This window comes from Ochlerotatus camptorhynchus, unplaced genomic scaffold (genome assembly GCF_037179485.1).
Source record: "Ochlerotatus camptorhynchus isolate MF236.1 unplaced genomic scaffold, CSIRO-AGI_Acam_v1.1 ptg000255l, whole genome shotgun sequence".
Taxonomy (NCBI): domain Eukaryota; kingdom Metazoa; phylum Arthropoda; class Insecta; order Diptera; family Culicidae; genus Ochlerotatus; species Ochlerotatus camptorhynchus.
The window spans coordinates 361,788-381,083 of record NW_027040745.1 but is presented as its reverse complement, the minus strand read 5'-3'; the positions used below and the strand labels follow the sequence as shown (position 1 = coordinate 381,083).

Below are 19,296 nucleotides of genomic sequence, written 5' to 3'. Positions count from 1 at the left end.
TTAAGCGAGAGCGTGGCTTGGAAGATGGATCGATCGGTGTTGACACATTTTTGCGCGTCGCTCAGGACTCGATGTGTCCGGAGAATGTGTTCCAGGCGGGTCTTCATGACGCGGGAGAGAATTTTGAAGTCGACGTTGAGCAGGCTGATCGGACGGTATGCTCTAGCTGTTCCATCGCTACCTCTCTTTTTAACCAGTACGATAGTGCCATCGGCAAATTCCGAAGGTAGCTCATCCGTCATAGCTTCATTGGTGACGAAATAGAGCTCTCGATAGATGATGTCGAAAGTTCGATGGTAAAACTCTACCGGTAGACCATCGATACCCGGCGATTTTCGTTTTTGTGACGTTCGGATGGCATTTTTCAATTCGTTGATGCTGATCTCTGTCACAAGAGCAGCGTTCGCTTCGTCGTTCTCGGGTACTGCTCTCTCGGTTTCAAACATCTCCTCCCCAACTTGCCTGGTCTCCCCCGCCGCATACAAGTCCTTGAAGTATCGGAGCATGTGCTGCTCGATCTCCAGGGAGCCTTGAATCTGTTCTCCTCGCTCGTTCTGCAGCTTTGTGATGATTGTTTTTTTACGCCGTCTATCACCCAACTGGAACGTGGATATGCTCTCTCCAGCTACGAATGTTTCATTGATCCGAATGAAATTTTGTGCGAAGCGTCGCTGCAGCGTGAGCATTTTCGCTTTCACGCGGTTGATAGTCGTCAACATGCCTGGATTTTGGTAGTAGCCATCATACGCGAGCCTCAATTGCGCGTAGAGACGTTGGTATTCGGCGTTAAAGAAGCTGAATGCTTCGCTTGACTTCCAGCGGAAAAACGATTTAATTTTTGGCTTCGCGTATGAGATCCACCATGCCATCCAGCTGGGGAAATTCCTCCGTTGGCGGGTCCAAAACTGCCACCGGACTTGGAAATCATCGATGTTTTCGGCAGTCAAAAGATGAGGTCGGAGGGACCAGAATCCACGTCCTTGTTCACGACCGAGGTGCGGAAGGCAAATTCGCGCTGTAAGAGCTTTGTGGTCTGTGAACGAACATACGTCTGTGGCAGCACTTCGCAGATGCTCGCAAAGCCCATAGCTTACATACATGCGATCGAGCCTGGATGCCGCATTGTGCGTAACGTATGTGGGTGCGGGGGTGGTGGGATATAGCTTCAGCCACAGGTCTTGAAGCTGCAGCTGCCGTACGGTCGCTTGGAGCGCCGGACTTGTGTTTGAACTCGTGGAGTCGCTCGGGCGAAGCACGCAATTAAAATCGCCAGCGAGGACGACGTGTTGCGTGTTGTGCCGAAGGTAATATGCGATCGTGCCGTTGAAGAATCTCTCTCTTTCCGCACGAGCAGCTGTCCCCGATGGCGCATATATATTACAGAGAGTCGTGTTTTGCACCCTCAAAGCGATGAGGCGGCCATCCAGGCTCTTCTCCACATGCGAGAACTGAATGTGGTCTTTCAGCGCGATTGCCGTTCCTCGCCTTGCCTGGTCCACATTGCAGACAATGTTGAAGCCAGGGAGAGAGAGCTGATCATTCTCCACCTCCTGGAGGAAAACGATATCTAGCTCCAGCGTTCGTACAAAGGTCCGAAGAGAGTCAATTTTCGTTCCGTTCGTGATATTGTTGATGTTGATGGAGGCGAGGTTGTAACTGGAGAACTCAGCCATTACGACAGTTGGTTACTCCCATCTCGCTTGTCGTCGCAGTCGTCCTCCACCCGAGGCTTCTTGCCTGGTGGTCGATTGCGGAGATGCCTTCTTGAGCTGGATGAGCCGACAGACGAATCTGTTTCGTTGCCATCGGACTTGCCACTAGCAGTTTTGCGATCCACTCCGCTGCTAGCAGGGGGCTGTTGACCTGTAGAGGGAGTCAACGACCCGCTGTCCGATGGGGGAATCGAAGCCGAGGAAGAGGCTAGCGTGGGAAAATTCTGTTCGTTGCGCATCGGTGGTAACAATTTCTGTTGTCGGTGGGAAACTTGTTTCGGTGGCGGCATGGTAGCCGGGTTGACCGAGTTTGGTTCGAACCGGGGCCGTGCAGCTTGGTTCGAAGTTGTTTTGCTTTGATTCGCACTGGGAGCGATTTGGTTCAAGTGTGTGTTGGTTTGGTTCGGAGTATAGTCGGCTTGAGATGTTTTTTGTGAAGGCATCTGCTTTGCGGCATCGGCGTACGACTTCTGTACGAGCAATTTTTTATTCTGCACGCAAGTAGCCCCGATGTGGATGTATTCGCGGCAGTGTCGGCATGTTTGTAGCTGCCCGAAATACGATATATTCGTCACTTCACCGTCGATGGTGACCCACGACTCGATATTACGATTCACTTTCATTTTCGCTATGCGGACACCGGTCGAAATACCAGGGAAATCGATATCGGCTCCACATCGTTGCTCTCGTACTGATATGACGTCACCATACCTTCCGAGAAAATCGGCGATTTTTTGGTCCGACACCTCGGACAAATCGAAGAGCCTCACCTCCACTGCTCCATCCTCCAGCGTGATCCTTAGCGGATATTTTTTTCCGTCGACGGTAATGTCGTGTTGGTTGTCATGTTCCTCGCAGATTCGTTGCGCCAACTCTAGGTCGACAACTTTCACGAACGAAACACCGAGGGCTCTTCTGTTCTGTATACGTAGCACTTCACCTTGTTTCAGACCAAGAATGGTCGCACAGAATTTGTGGACTTTGGCAAGGTCCGGTTTCTCGGCACATTCGAAAAATCTATTCGAAAGGTATTTTCTCGACGGCCCATCGCGGAGTCGTTTGGACGCGCAGCGACACGGAAAAACGGCTCAGCGATGAGCAGAATACGAAAAAACACAGTTAACACTGGAAATTAGTTCGTGTTCGACTTCCACGAGCGATAGCATAAACGCGTATGTTCAGCTCGGAAGTTGAGCGCTCACTAATGACTTGAAAAACTAGATGGCTAATGTGCAATATAAATGAGAAATTGTCTAATGTGCATGATCAGTCTGAAACCGAGCGCAGCAACCAGTGTGTTTTTAATAGGGATTTTTTTTTAACATCAAGTAAGATGGTTTTATAGTCAATTGGTCACAGGCATCAAGTTGAAAATCGGAAGATTCAGGATTCAAAACTTGTTTTATGTTAAACTTTTATAATTTTTTTTTAAATAAATGTTAAAGATTCAGAATTTTTTCGGTTTTACAGCTTATCGCAAGACTCTTTAATTAAATATATTATGGAAAGAATGTTTTTATTTATTTATAACAGCTTTATTGATGTATAATAAATGGAAAGAGCAAGGGAAATGAAAATGGTAAATGTTACAATATAATCACACATTATTATTATGCTCCTTCATTGGTATTATGATTCTTCATCCGATATGTCATCGTGGGTTGGAAGGTTATACCAGTACATTTTTTTGTCGGGAGGCAACAACGGTAGAATTTTTTGTATTATTCCTTGCTTACGTGTAAGTTCGACTCCTTTTGGTAACATCCGGAAATGCATCGTAGATGAAATGTCGAAATCAGCTGATTGACCATTCCTGATTTGTTCTCTGGTGAAGAAGTTGCACGATTTTGTTGCTCCAGAAAATTCATTGGCGTACGTAAAATTATACGATCCTCTTGAAAATATGATAAGCTTCACCTCATTAAGTTTCGGTCGAGGTCTCAGCTTGGTTGCCGGTTTGCATGTCATATCACAGGTAAAAAAATCAAATGCCTGCATTTTCACTGCGACGGAATTTTCTTGAGCAGTGTTGACACAAGTATAAAAATCTTCAAATGTATGAACTTCCCCTTTATCAGCTGATTTCATTCGTTTTTCAACAGCATGATGGAACGAATCAGCGGACATAAAGGTGTGTCCCGGTTCAAAATACTTAAATTCAATAACGTTAGTCTCAAGCAACGTTGAATTTACAAGAAGGATCATAAATAAGAACAGATTCCAGCTCTTATTCTGACTACTACAATTATCTAGCCAAAGCACAATATGCTTAGCGCTCCGCTCAATTTGCAGATATTTTAGAAAGCAGCTCGTGATGTCTGATGCCTTTCTTCCGCTAATGGATTCATCCCAAACGAAACCATAAACTAAACCATGCTTTGCTCCTCCAACTGGAGCAAACATTTGGTGCAAAATGTTTATTCGCTTCGTGAATATGACGGTTTTATAAGAGTCCATCCTTGGTATTTGAACTACCTGTAATAAAGATCAATACTCAATAAATATTCATGTGTTGTTATTGAATGCAAAAAAAAATACCTTTTGCAGATCAACGGACATAATTATTGCTTTCTTATTGGTTTTATCCTTTTGATATTCTTCGCGAGATGCGCGTGCCCGTAGATTATGATCGTGCCACATTTTGCAGGCTTCACAAAGATCAATTGCTGGTTCGTTTGTTGGTGAATCATGATTATGGCCAGCCTCAGCTACATGCTGATGGTGAATTTCACATACTTCGCATTCTTCTAGTCCAAGCTTGGTGAATTTGATGTTCATAGCTCGAAGTATGCTGTAGTAAAAAATATAATTTTTTAAATGTCCACAGATTTATACAAGAAAACATACCCGCAGTAATATTGGTATAAACACTTCGTATTTTCATCGGTCTGCTTTGCAATATATGCATCAAACAAGCGTCTGGCTGAAAGGTCCGAAGGCAAGTATTTAACATTTGGAGCATGGATCCGTCGATAGTGAGATATCGTAGGATTATGTAATAGTATGTCTTCCGTGACCATCTTTTTCAAATCTCTGCTCTTTAATTTTTGAAGCATACCCCTCTTATCAATATTCCAGTCACGCGATGCTTCTTTCTTGAACGCGCGAGAGATAGTATTACTGAAATTTACAATTAATGTACTACAAACAAATACTACGCCTATTAAGAACAGAATTCATACCTGCAAGATTTTTCATACCCAATTGGGTTCAGAAAAAATGTTGCACAAACGTTCTGCGAACTGAAAAAGGAATCTTTCAAATGATATTTATATGTAAAACATTTCCTATGCACAACGGCACGTATGCGTCTACGTTTAACTTCGATCTGCAGAACGTTTTCCCGGATAAAACCTTTTTGATCGGCAGGCGTCTTGTTCCAATACGACTCATTGATGCGTAGCCGCATTTCTCTATCTATTTTAGATTCACAATCCAGAGGACATGCTGCACAATTTCCAGGCACCACTGTGTGTTTTATTCGCTTAATCGTTTTAGTCTCCAGAGCTACTGCTTCTCGCTTTGTGGGTTAACGACGCGGAATACTGTCATCTGGCTCCTGCTCACTTTCACTAGTGGTTCCGTATTGTTGTAGATAATTTAAAGCCATATCTAGCTGGAATTCACACCACAATAAACTAGAACGTATGCACGTTAGCCAAAACAAATGACCGTTTGGCGAATTTCCCTGAGATTGTAATTGAAAAAATGGCTACTATGATTAAAAATCAGCCTTTATAGAAAATGGCTATTAGTTTCGTTGTTTTTATTCAACGGCATGTTTCCGGCATAGGCAAATACTGTTATGTATATTTTAAAAGACAATTTTATCTAGTTAAACTTATTCAACCAACAAAAATGTTAAAATTGCATTTTTCTCGATTTCGTGCTTCAGGCACATTAGCCAATTTCTCATTTATGGGCAGCATTTTGAATGTAATTTCGAAATGGACCTGGAATTGTTGTCACAATAGTTGTGGAATTATCCTCAGAACAACCAAATAATTCAACTCTGAACTCTTATTTATTCACCTAGAGCTCTTTCAACAAGTACCTTGGAACTATTACTACATTTGACTTGTAGTTCTAGTAAAAACTAACTTGTATTTTTTTTTTCTTTAAAATACTGTGGGTGTTATCCCAAGAATTTATTCATAAATCTCTCCGAAATTCTGAGCATCAATATTCTCTCAATACTTCTTTGAAGTGACTGTATCCTGAAAATTAATAGTCCAGTCTAAGAGGGTCTATGGGTCTGAGAGGTAAATTTTCTCGTTTTATCATGAAAATTCATGGGATTTTAACACGCCAATTTATCCAGCGGTTGATACAAAATTCCTTTTGACTTCTGCTCAAAATTTTCAAGAAAATTCTTCTAAGTTTTAGATTTTAGAAAATATTCCAATTCCACTTCCAAGAACATTCAAAACATTCAAAAAATCAGAATCTGCTGGTATGTTTAAAAATGCAGTTTCTTGAGTTTCTTGATTGTGCCACCTTGAATATGTCTGGAAGGGAAAATGTCTCCAATTCTTGAAAACACAAAAATTTCAATCAACCCAGAATTTTGAAAATTTAGTCCGCAATAATTCAAACATGTTCTGTGTCCGCGCCGTCGAAGTACTTTTGCTGGAACTTTTTTTTTTATTGAAGGTTTCAAAAATTCTAGATTAATCATCACAATCCAATATTTAGATCTATATCCAAAGCAGCTTTTAAACTAAATTAAAATAGATTTATTTTAATGCTGACTTAGGGGATGGCATTGATTATATACGCTAAGCCGAAAAATATGACAATCACATTAATAAAACAAATCCCATTTTCCCTTCATCCCATTCCAGCTGGCGACTCCAACTACGATCAAGCTCTGGTAGTCAACTCCGCGCTGCCCGTCCCAATTGATCAAACATCCAACGGATTGCGCACCACCGACTACACCCAGATGACCTTGACGCCGGCGGGCGCCCTAATGCGCCTTAACACCTACTTCGTGGCGCTTCTCATACCAGAGGGAGCCATCTCCAAACACCAGAAGCAAAGCGTTGTCCTATCCATCGTCAAAGACGACAAGTTCTCCATCCAAAGCCAAGGATCCCGGATCACCTTCCTCAGCCCGGTGGTGTTCTGCGGTCCTCCGGATACCAAAGTACACAAACCCATCGTCCTGAAGGTGCCTCACTGTGCGGAGAATCTATCCAACTGGCAGTTTTCGTTGTACCACTCAGCGGATGGATCCGGCCGGTGGAATGAAGCGGTTATCATCGGGAAAGAGAACATCAACACTCCGGCATTTGTCCAGATAGACAAACGGTATGCGTACGTGTTGACCGAGGCCTTTGGGAAGTATGTGCTGGTGGGAGAATCGGCCAACGACATCCAGGAGCGAGTGGCCTGCAAAAAGCTGCGCATGTTCATTTGCGGACCGTCTACGGTACCGGAATTTTCGGACGTTAGTGTAAGAATTTACATCGTGGAGGATAATCCGGGCGCTGAGGAGAGATGCCGGTACTGTGAGCAGGAGATTGGAGGGGTTCTGTTGGGGAAGAGTACGGTGCTGTACTTCTCCGATAACAGTCAAGATCTGTGTATAGATATTAGATGCGTCGGTGGGTGGAAGTCCAAGCCTTATGGCGATCGACAGGTGATACCATTCTCGCACGTGTGGAACAATAGCAATTCGACGTTGCACTGTAGTTTCACGCTAAGTCGAACGGAGCACGATAAGTGTGATTTCAAGATCGATGTACAGGCGATTCAGGAGAATTGCGGATTCAACGTGACTCCGTCGACGTTGAGCATCTCATCGTTTACTCCCCTCTCGAAAGATGGCAGCAACTGTCAGCATTCGTCAAGTTCCTTCGAAACGATGACCATTTGCAGTGTGGGTTCGAACTCTGCCAATGGCGAACACAACGTCATCAACACGGACAAATTCCGTCTGAGCAAGCTGATGAAAAAGAAGCTCTGTAAGTGTTTGGATCCTCCCACGCAAAAGGGCAACGATTGGCGCATGCTGGCGGCTCATCTCAGCGTGGACCGGTACCTGGCGTACTTTGCCACGAAACCCTCACCCACCGACCAGATCCTCGATCTGTGGGAATGCCGAAACCGAGATCTGAACGCGGTCTGCAATCTGATCGAGATCTGCCGGAATATGGGTCGTCACGACGCGGTTAGCATACTGCAAGAGATTCAAACGCCTTCCTGGTTGTAGATATAGACTTAGGAACATGATATAGGCAGTAAATAATATACGTAACCTCGAAGATGTACTGTATCAAAACGATTAGCGCAGAATCCTACAGAAAATCTACGCTACGCTTTAATCATAATCTCCCTTTAATCAGAGTGTTTAACCTTTGCCGCAACTTGGGCGATCGGCACGTGATTTCTGCTTTATTTAGCCGCGGCTCTTCTCACAAGCCCGGTAGCCACACTTTAGTGAAGCAAACAAGATGCACTCTGCCGCCGCTGCTGCTGCTGGCCATACGTATATAGGTCAAGTCAATCTTTATAAATATTTATAAATCATTATCTGTATGCGATGCCAATCCAATCTAGCTTCAACACTAGTCCTCCCGCTTTCGATAAAGTGAAACGTTACACCGACAGCAGAAAAAAAAAGAAGGCCGCCAATGATACTGTAGGTACTGAGCTCCGAAGATTCCAGCTTCCACAAACTGGGTAATGGCCGCTCCTTCAAATTCCCGCTAACAAGCGCGAACGCGTGCGGTCAGACTTAGGCCGTTTGAGTTGCGGGCAGCATCCACACTCTGTTATTATTTAAATTATTGTTTCGCTTCGACGACGAGCGCTGCTGGCCATGGACACGGCGGTGGTTGTGCAACTTCCCAGTAGTTCCTTGATACTTCTAACCCGTGTTTAATGATCTTCAACTCGCGCGCAGGTATGATATCACCGAGCACGGAGCAGCCAGCAGCAAACTATTCGGAATGAAAAGTTTGAATAACTACATGAATTAACATACAGCACAGCTTGTACAGCATCCCTTTCGGCTAGCAAGAACACCACCACCGCCTGCCGTCTCAATTGGCGATTGTACTTTGTAGGGCTATGGACGTACCTAGTATGAAACGGTAGCTAACGAGCGCAACTTGCATTGCATGCATGCTACGAGCGCTTCTGACTGAAATGATGCCTTCCAGGCGGCAGCTGCACTATTTCAATAAAATACAGAAGATAAAACACAAGCGGTTAATTGAATATTGATAGCTGAAATTGATTTTATTTCACTAGATATGCCCACTAAGCGAACTGGACGTGATTGAGACGTTGGATGGGGTGCTGTTTCTGATTTTTACGATAATGATGATGATTGAGACGTACGAGCGAGGTGAAACTTTGCCATGTTCAATGTAAAAGAAATGGCTGTGATTTAGTAAATTGCAGTAATTGGCATTTTATTGGCCGAGCTATGCAAAATAAATGCAGGTTTGCAAGTTTGTTGCACGAGGACCGGGTTTCTTGAAAGGCCGTTTTTCGCGATATTTGATTAGTAGTTACAGGAAATAGTTTCAAAATCATTTGGTTTTTAATCAACATGTTCCCAACACAGTTGTTAAATTGTACATTACCTTTAACGAATTTTATAATTGGAACTACTTTACAGAGAAATAACCTGTAGAATTTAAATCTCATGTCCTGACTTATACACATTTAATAGTAACCTTCGCTAGAGAGTCAATATGACATTCTGTAGAGAACAACAAGACGTACAATTTTCTCAAGAGAAACGTTCCTCTGAGATGGAATGGCAGGCAATTTTCGATGAGTTCCATAAGTCTGTCAACCGTACCCTTGCTACACTCAATGAAAGGCTATAAACTGAAAGTCAGCTGTCTGAAAGAAGCTAGTGTCAGTCGAAGAACACTTCCCTGTCAACAACTATTTGGGGACCATTTACGATTTAAAAAAAAAAAAGTTTTACTACATCGCTGCCCATCATCGCAACGAGTTTCATGATGATTGACCATGCTATGTTAATAGAGATATTTGGTGAACTCACCATGGAAGTTCGGTCAACTTTTCAAAATAAGATCTTAGTTCTTAGGTCGCAAAAACTTTTTGGATGTTCATTGGGCTTTTCTGGACGATTCTAAAAACTTTCTTAAGCATCCTGAAATTGCAGTTGTAGATGAGCTTACCTGAAATTCTGATAAATTTCTTTAAACTTTTTGAAGTGTCTGAACATTCCCTAAGCTTATTTTGCATACGATTTCTAAACGTTTTTAAATTTCATTAATCTTGCCTGATCTTCTCCAAAGCTATAGGAATATTTAGAATCTTCTCTGACTTTCTTTGAAGGTATTTGTATACTTCAAAGTTTCCTAAACTTTCCTAACCTGCATTGAAAATCGTTTAGCAACTTTAAAATTTTCTAAACATCCCAAATGATTCCTGGAACTTTCCATAATTAAATAAACTTTTCATAAGTTCCCTGAACCCCTCTACGGCGCTATAAACTTCTTCAAAGCTCCATCCACTGCTATTATTCGCATGACTATCCTGAGTTTGTATAGATTTAAATAAATAAATAAATAATAAATACAATAAATTTCTCCGGAAATCCAGGAACGTATCCAAAAATCGTTAAACTTATCTGAAGTTTTCCAATCAAATCGAACATTTCTCTTCATGATTTTCAGATATTTTAACACTGCATTCTCGAAAATCCACTATTTATCCATAATGTCATTGCATGGCGAGTCTCTACAATTAACTTCCGGATCCCATTCAAGACTCACTGAAAGAATTCTTTGGATCGCAGACAGGATTCTTCGGCTAGGTTTCCGGAGAAGTTTGACAAAGGTGCCGGTAAATCCCAATTACGTCTGGGAAAATGCTTTTGATCAATCCACGTCGGTTGCTTTACATATTTAATAGTGATACGACGATAAAGCAATATCAAAACAGGGAATATATCACAAAAGAACAAAGTAATGGTCGCAGCGATGAATATACCTAAAACGGAAACAAAATCTTGATTATTGTATGAAGAATTCCTGCTGGGATTTAGAGAATCTCGAAAAGTATCATTGAATGCTTATCAATGAAATATTATCCAGAGAACGAACAAGTTTCAGTCCAGATTTCCCAGGATCTCCCTCGAGATTGTCTGTGTTCCAGTGGGGATCATCCGGATCCCAGTCACGATTCCCAGGATCTCTATTGGAGTTCTGCAGATCCCAGGCAGGATTCACCATATCAATGTAGAAATCATCCGGTCCCTGGTTTTGATTCTCCGTATCCTAGCCTTGATTCTCCAGATCCTACTCGAGAATCTCTGGATTTCAGCCGATATTCTGTGGATCTCAGATGGGATTCTCCAGCTATCAGTCAGATTTTTCCTAATTAAAGATGTAATTCTACAAATTCCCGTTGGGATTCATCAGATCAAAGCCAGTATTCTCCAAATCCCATTCAAGATTTAACGGATGAAAGTCGAAATTATCTGTAACACAGGTGAAATTCCCCCAATCGAGATCTATCAGATCCCGAACAGGATTCACTCGATGGAAGCTGAAAATTATTCGGATCCTGGATTCCACTCAAGATTCTTCTGATCTCAGTTGAGATTCTCCGGATCTCAGCTACTATTATTTGGATCTCTGTCACATATCTCCGAATCACCAACATGATTCACTGATAAGATGTTGAAATTGTCCGTATTCCAGTTGATATTTTTCGAACCTCAAAATTCACCGAATCTGATTAAGTTGATAAAGATTTCGGGATACCAGGATCCTCCAGATAATCCAACAAACAATTTTAGCACCAGAACAGCTTGTTGAGGAGGCAAAAGTTAGCTGCATAAGCCAATTTAAGACTGTATAAGCTGTTCTGTACCAAAAACTGTTAATTGGGAATTCTGCATAACTCAGTTGTGATTCTCCGGATTCCAGTCAAGATTTAACGGATTAAAGTAGAAATAGTCAATAACACAGGTGAAATTCTCCAAAGTATGGATGGCATTATCCAGATCCCATACAACCTTGTTCGGATTCTCAATCCCATTGAGATTCTTCAAATCACAGTCAAGATCTATCAGATCCCAAACAGGATTCACTCGATGGAAGCTGAAAATTCTTCAGATCCCGGATTCCACTCAAGATTCTCCTGATCCCAGTTGAGATTATCCGGATCTCAGCTACTATTATTTAGATCTCAGTCACATTTATCCGAATCACCTACATGATTCACTAATTCGATGTTGAAATTGTCCGTATCCCAGTTGATATTTTTCGAACCTCAACATTTGCCGAATCTGATTAAGTTGAGATTCTCTGGATGAAATTTCCCGGATACCAGCCAGGATCCTCCAGATTAAAGTCATAATTCTAGAAACAATTTTAGCACCAGAACAGTTGTTATTCTCCGGATCCCAGTCAAGATTTAATGGATTAAAGTCGAAATAATCAGTAACACAGGTGAAATTCTCCAAAGCATAGATGGCATTCTCCAGATCCCATACAACCTTGTTCGGATTCTCAATCCCATTGAGATTCTTCGTATCTCAATCGAGATTTTTGAGATCCCAAACAGGATTCACTGGATGGAAGTTGAAAATTCTTCAGATCCCGGATTCCACTCGAGATTTTCCTGATTCCACTCGAGATTCTCCAGATCTTAGCTACGCTTATTTGGATCTTAGTCACATTCCTCTGGATCACCTGCTGGGATGGGGAAAATTTCAACATCAAATCAGTGAATCCGACTCGATGTTGAAATTACCCGTATCCCAGTTGATATTTTCCGAACCACGAAATTCATCGAATCCAACTATGTCGAGATTCTCTAGCTGCATAAGCCATAAGCTGTTCTGTATCTTAAATTGTTAGTTGGGAATTTTGCAGATTCCAGTTGTTATTCTCTTGATCCCAGTTAGTTTTCTCCGGATCCCACACACTTAGAAAAAATATGTAAATTTAGGTGCTCTGAAACTGACATATACGGGCGTCAATTTTGACATAAAATTGAGTCATAATAGACGTGAAATTCAGCTCAATCAAACGTACTTTCGAACTTTTCAGTCTTAAGAACTTAATTTTACATGAGATGTTTGTTTACGTTCTATCCTTTATGTCAAAGATGGATTCCGTCAGGTGTAAGATTAGGTATTTCTAATTATGCAGTCAAGATTTAACGGATTAAAATCGAAATAATCCGTAACATAGATCAAATTCTCCAAATCATAGATGGCATTCTTCAGATCCCGTACAAGCTTGTTTGGATTCTCAATCCCATTGAGATTATTTATATCTCAATCGAGATTTATCACAGGACAGGATTCACTAGAGGGAAGCTGAAAATTATTCAGATCCCGGTAAGGATTCTCCTAATTCCACTCGAGATTCTCCATATCTCAGCTACGCTTCTTTGGATCTCAGTCACATTCCTTCGGATCACTTACTGGATTCACCGATTCAATGTTGAAATTGCATCCCAGTTGATATTTTCCAAATCTCAGTCGGAATTTTTCGAATCTAACTCGAAATTATCCGAATTCGAGTTGAGTTTCTCTAGATGGGATTTTCCGGATACCAGTTAGAACCCGAGTATTCTTATTAAAGTCACAATCCAACAAACAAAAATTAGTCACATATGCCAATTTATGGCTGTATAAGCTGTTCTGTACCTAAAATGTCAGTCAGTATTCTCCGAATCACAATCAAGATTCAACAGATTATAGTCAAAATTCTCCGAAACACAGTTGAAACTCACCGGTTCTCAGATGAGGTTCTATAGAGACAAGTAGAGATATTCCGCCTCCAAGTCAGGATTATCCAGATCCCAGGCTTGCTTGTTCGGATTGGAGTTAAGATTCTTACCTCGAATCCCAAAGTGAAGTCACGGGATTGAAGTTGAAAATTTTCCTGACTTCGGGAAGAGATCGCAGTCTAGATTCTTTGGACGTTTCTCAGCATCCCAGTCAGGGTTCACCGCGTAAGTGTCGACATCTTTCGTATCCCAGTTGATTTTTTCTGAAAGCCAGCCAGAATTCAGCGAGTCTTACTCCGAATTCTAGTCGAGATTCATCGGATGAGATATTTCTTTATACCAGTAAAGAATCAACGAATAAAAGTCGTAATTCTACAGATTCCCGTTGGGATTCTCTGGAGCCCAGTCATGGTTTTACGGATTCAAATAAAAATTCTTGGTAACACAGTTGAGATTCACCAGATCCCAAATAAGATTCTGGGACGAACCGTAAAGATTTTCCGAATCCTAGTCGGAATTGATTGATTTCCTTTTCCTTTCAGCCGCAGGCTGGTTCATCTCCGGAACCTGGTCGGAATTCCCCTGATCTCAGTAAAAGCTTGTTCGGAATCCAGTTGATATTCTCCGGATCTCAGTCGATATTCTTCAGATTCCAAACAGGATTCAACGGATTAAAATTGGAATTTCTACGGATTTACAAAATTCTCCGAAATTCTATATATTTCCAAATTCAGGCTAGGATTCTCCTGATCCCAGTTCAGTTACCAAACTGAAATCACCGGATTAAAGTTAAAAATTGTTCTGATCCCGCTAAGAGTTCTCATGATCGCAGTCGAGATTATTTGCGCCTTAGTGACGTTTCTCCGGATCTCAGTCGGGATTCTCCGCATGGATGTCGTAATTGTTCGTATTCCAGTTGATTTTTCCTGAAAGCCAGCCAGAATTCGGCAAATCTTACTTGGGATTCTCCGAACTCTAGACGAGATCATCAGATGAGATTATCCTAATACCAGTCAATACCGAATTAAAGACGTAATTCTACAGATTCCCGTTGGGATTCTCTGGACTCCAGTCATTAAATTAAAATCAAAATTCTCAGGATTAAAATCAAAATTCTCAGTAACACCATTGAGATTTACCAAATTGCAGTTGAGTTTCTCCGAAGAACCGTCAAGATTTTCTGGATTCTAGTCGGAATAATCCCAGTTCCAGCTAAACTTCTTCAGATCCCAAACAGGATTTACCGGACTAAAGTAGGAATTTTAAGGGATTCACAAAATTCTCATAATTTGTCAGATCCTGGTTTAGATTCTCGCGACACCAGTCGGGACTCTTGGACCGTATTCCAGTTGATATTTTCTAGGCCGTATTCCAGTTAGTATTTTTTTAATCCCAGTCAGAATTCACCATATCTTACTCGGGATTTTCCGAATTCATATCGAGATTCGCCAGATCACAGGTAAGATTTTCCGAATATAAGTCAGGATTTTCCAGGATAGCGGAATAATTGCACAAATTCCCATTGGGATCTCTCTGGACCTCAGTCGGTACTCTCCGGATGCCAGTCGGTATTCGATGGGTCTCAACGGAATAAAGTAAAATTGCTCGGTAACATAGTTGAGATTCACCAGAGATTCTTGGGATACTAGTCCATATTTTTCGGATCCTAGTCGGGATTCACCAGATCCCAGTCAAGCATGTTCAGATTCCAGTTGAGATTCTTTGTATCCTAATTGAAATTCGTCAGATCCCAAACAGAATTCACCGGATTTAAGTTGAAAATTCTCCGAATCATCCAAATTCTCCGCATTATAGTGTGGATTCCGATGATCAACTGGTGAGATTCTTCTAAAACCAGTTGGTATTCTCCGGATCACAGTCACAATTATATGGATCTCGGGCACGTTTCTCGTTCGCTTTCTAGTTCGTTTTCAGGGTTCACCGAAATAAATCGCATCTCAGTTGTGATTTGGGACCATGTTTTAATTATATCACGCTAAATTATGGAAAAATGTACCACATTTCGTCAGTTTTTTCCAATACCTAATACATTGCTTTTTACAAAATCCGACACCCCCCTCGCTCCCCCCTTGAAGAGTGATATAATATATGCATCTTCCTTTTCCGAATCCTAGTCGGAACCCACTAAATCTTACATGGGATTTTTCGAATGCTTGTCGAGATTCTCCAGATACCAGATGAGATTTTCGGAATACCCGTCAGGATTTTCTGAATTAAAGTAATAATTCTAAAGATTCCCGTTAGAACTCTTCTGAACCCAGTCGGTATTCTCCAGATCCCAGTCGGTACCCAACTAACAGTTTTAGCTGTAGATTAGCTTATACAAGCAGAAATTAGCTTATTCTGCTAATTTCTACCTGTATAAGCTAGTCTTCAGCTAAAGTGGTTTGTAAGATACAGTGAAGATCCAATGGATTAAAGAATTTTCTCGGTAACACAGTTGAGATTCTCCAGATCATAGATGGATTATTTGAATTCCAATTGATATTCTACGGATCTCATTCGAGATTATTCAGATATCAAACAGGCTTCACCGAATTCACCGGATCCCAGTCAAGAGTCTTATGATTCCAGTCAGCGTCCTTCGGATCTCAGTCAAGATGCTTCAGATGAAAGTCTAAATTCAACGGATCTCAATCGGTATTCTTCACATCATTGTTGAGACACACTCCGGTCCCACTTGAGTTTATCCGTACCTCAGTCGAGATTCTAGAGATCCCATCGAGAATTCCTCGTATTCTAGTTGCAATGCCTCGGATTCTAGTTTGAAATCTCCAGATCCAAGTAGAACGTTTTCATTGACAACCAGAGGACAGTGATTACACAGAACCCTGACTAGAATTGAGAAAATCTCGACTAGGGTACGGAGAGTTCTTATAGAATTTCAGAATGCTTACAGGGATTCCGAAGAAGTTCGATTCTTTGGATCGTAGTAAGAATTCTCCGAATTCAGTTCCGAATTCTCCTGATAGCAGCTGTGATTCTCCAGATACCAGTTAGCATTCTCCGGATCCAAGTCAAGATTCAACGGATTCAAGCCAAAATTTTCCGGAACACAGTTGATGCTAGTATAAGCTCTCGATATACCAGTCGGCATTCTCCAAATCCTTGTCAAAGTTGTTCACATTATTTGAATCCCAATCGGGATTCTTCGGATCCCAGTCAGGATTCACCGTTTTAAAGTCGAAAATCTCTGGATTTCAATCGATATTCTCCTGATTCCAGCCAGGAGTCTCCTGATCAAAGTCAAAATCATTCGGATTACAATCGGTATCTTTCATATCTCTGTTGAAACGCTCCAGAATTCACTTGAGATTATCCGAACTCCAGTAGAGATTCTTTATATCTAGAGCCTATGACCCGTGGGTCGCACGTGTTGCTTGGATCTCTATGATGCAACAACCTCAGCTTGGATTTCTTTTTGCATTACGAATGTATGGCCAAAATTATTGGAAAGTACGCAACATTCAACTTAGAATATGATCAGGTATTGAAAAAATGGGCATGAGCACCAATGCCATAGAACATTCTGCATATCCCAGTCGGGGTGTCTTCGATTCCAAATGGGAATCTTCAAATACAAACAGATAATAATCAGAATTCTGCGAAGTTAAGTCGAAATTCTCCTTATTGCAGTAGGCATTCTTAAGATTCTGGTCAAGATTCCATGGATTAAAATCAAAATTCTCAGAAACACAGTTGAGATTCTCCCTGAAATGATTGTTCAAATCCTAATTGAGATTCTCTGGGTACCAATAAGGATTCTCCGGATCCCTGCCAGTATTCACCGGATTAAAAACCAAAATTATCCGAATCCCAGTAGCGATTTTTCTAATCCCATTCGAGATTCTAGTGAGGATTCTCACTATCCCTGTCCTGATGCCTCAGATTCCAGAAGGGAATCTCTAGATCAAAGTAGAAAGTCTCCAGGAACCCATTGCATGGTGACCAGCAAATCTTGATTAGTAGTTTCCCGATTTTATCCCAGAATTTTGAAAATGTTCTCGGTTGTGTGATATACATTTAAATTAAGCATAAAACCATATGTGATTGAGCCGAAGAGATCACTAGGTTAAATTTGTTATAACTAAGACAGCAGGATCTTGAAATTAGGGCTGCTTCCTTTCCTGGATCTTGAATTTTGTCCAAGAAATAGCTCAAATTTTAAGAGGATTTTATTTGATTGTTCTTAAGCATATCCTTTAAAATCGTTTCCGATTCCATAGTTCTTTTCAGAATTAATATAAAATAAATTTTAGCTTCCCTCTGGGAGTATATTGATAATGAAAATTTATGAAATCCGCCCTTAGATCCTAAGCGAATTTCAAATTTTTCTAAGAACTCAGTTAAGCTCCCTTTCATTTTGTTTAAATGCGCTTGAATTCTCCTTAGAATTTGCATGTAATTTACCGCCAAGTTGTCTAATTTTGCTTAGAAATGTCTTGGAATTCTCCTCTAAATACCTTTTAAAATTTACATGCATTTATCCTTAAAATTAACTGGACATTCGCATTGAGATACCCATAAATTTATCCTCGGAATTTCCTTGAAACTCTTCGCACAATTCCTTTGTAATTGTACCCTCAAAATTTGAATCCCTTAGTGTCCCTCTTTTGGGACTTTTCCATTGCTAATATTCTATTTTAGTTGACCCATCTTAAATAGATAGTTTAATGCTATTAATCTCCCTATCAAAATTCAAAATTTCCGCACAGAGTTTGTCTCTATGGAGCGAAAATTTTACATTTTAATAGGGAGGTTAATTGCACTAAGCCATCTATTTTAAGGTGAGTCAATTGAACATCCAACTGGATTTTACATTAGCATTCTATAATAAAAAAAAATGAAAAAGCCCCAAAAGAGCGATCCATCACTGACAATCGCCATGGAATTTTTAACAAAACTCCTTTAAAAAAAATACTGTGAACTCACACAATTGACTTGAAGCTCTAACAAAAACTCTCTTAGGGTTCATTCCAAAACTCCCTAGGAAATTTTCGCTGAAATTCTTTGCTGTTATATCTAGAATTCATACTGAAATCTGCTCAGAATTGCTATGGAAAAAATAATCCGAAATTCTCTTAATATTTCTTTAAAATTACTATCTTATCTTATATCTTGTCCAGTCCAAGGGTCTTGGCTTATTGTTTCATGGTCCATTTTTTCATGACAAAGTATATTTTTCCCGATTTGTCATCAAAATCGTGGGTTTTTCCCGTTCCCTCCCCCGGTGACTTCAAATTCCCGGGTCTTTACTGGTTTTCCCGATTTCTAGGTTCACTGATCGAAGAACAGAGATTTTAGATTATCCTGACTAAGATTTTGAGAATCTCGTATCTCCGGAGACTTCTTATCGTAAGTCAAAATACCGACATGGATTTCAAAGAACTCTGATTCTTCCGAACGTTGTTGGAATTCTCCGAATTTAAGTTAACATTTTCCGGATTTCAAGTGGAATTCTCTTGATTCTTCGGATCCTAGTTGAGATTCAATAGATTGGAGCCAAAATTCTTCGTAACAATGTTCAAATTCTACACATGCCGGTTGCGGTTCTAGCTTTATCAGTCAAAATTTTCCGGATCCTAGTCAAGAGTGTCCGGATTCTAGTTGTAATTCTCTGGAAATTGGAATACTTTGGATCCCAGTATTCACCAGATTAATGTTGAAAATCACTGGATCCCAGTCGAGATTCTACTGATCTCAATTGGTGTTCACCGGATCCAAGTCAGAATGCTCTGGATAAAAAAAGTCAGTTCTCCGCATTTCCACAGGTATTCTTCATATCCTTGTTAAGATGCTCCGAATCCTACTGGAGAGTATC

At 40.9% G+C, this 19,296-nt stretch overlaps 1 protein-coding gene across 2 annotated transcripts in view; it reads left to right on the top strand.

Annotated features, from left to right (window-relative positions):
• The window catches only part of LOC135704987 (netrin receptor unc-5-like), an 846,608-nt gene extending 836,373 nt beyond the window's left edge, over positions 1-10,235 (top strand). For both annotated transcript variants that reach the window (XM_065226538.1, XM_065226537.1), the window contains one exon: positions 6,557-10,235. In XM_065226538.1, the coding sequence (XP_065082610.1) occupies positions 6,557-7,929 (1,373 nt within the window). In that variant the 3' untranslated portion in view covers positions 7,930-10,235. The remainder of the gene's footprint in view (positions 1-6,556) is intronic.
• The last annotated feature ends 9,061 nt before the right edge of the window (positions 10,236-19,296 follow it).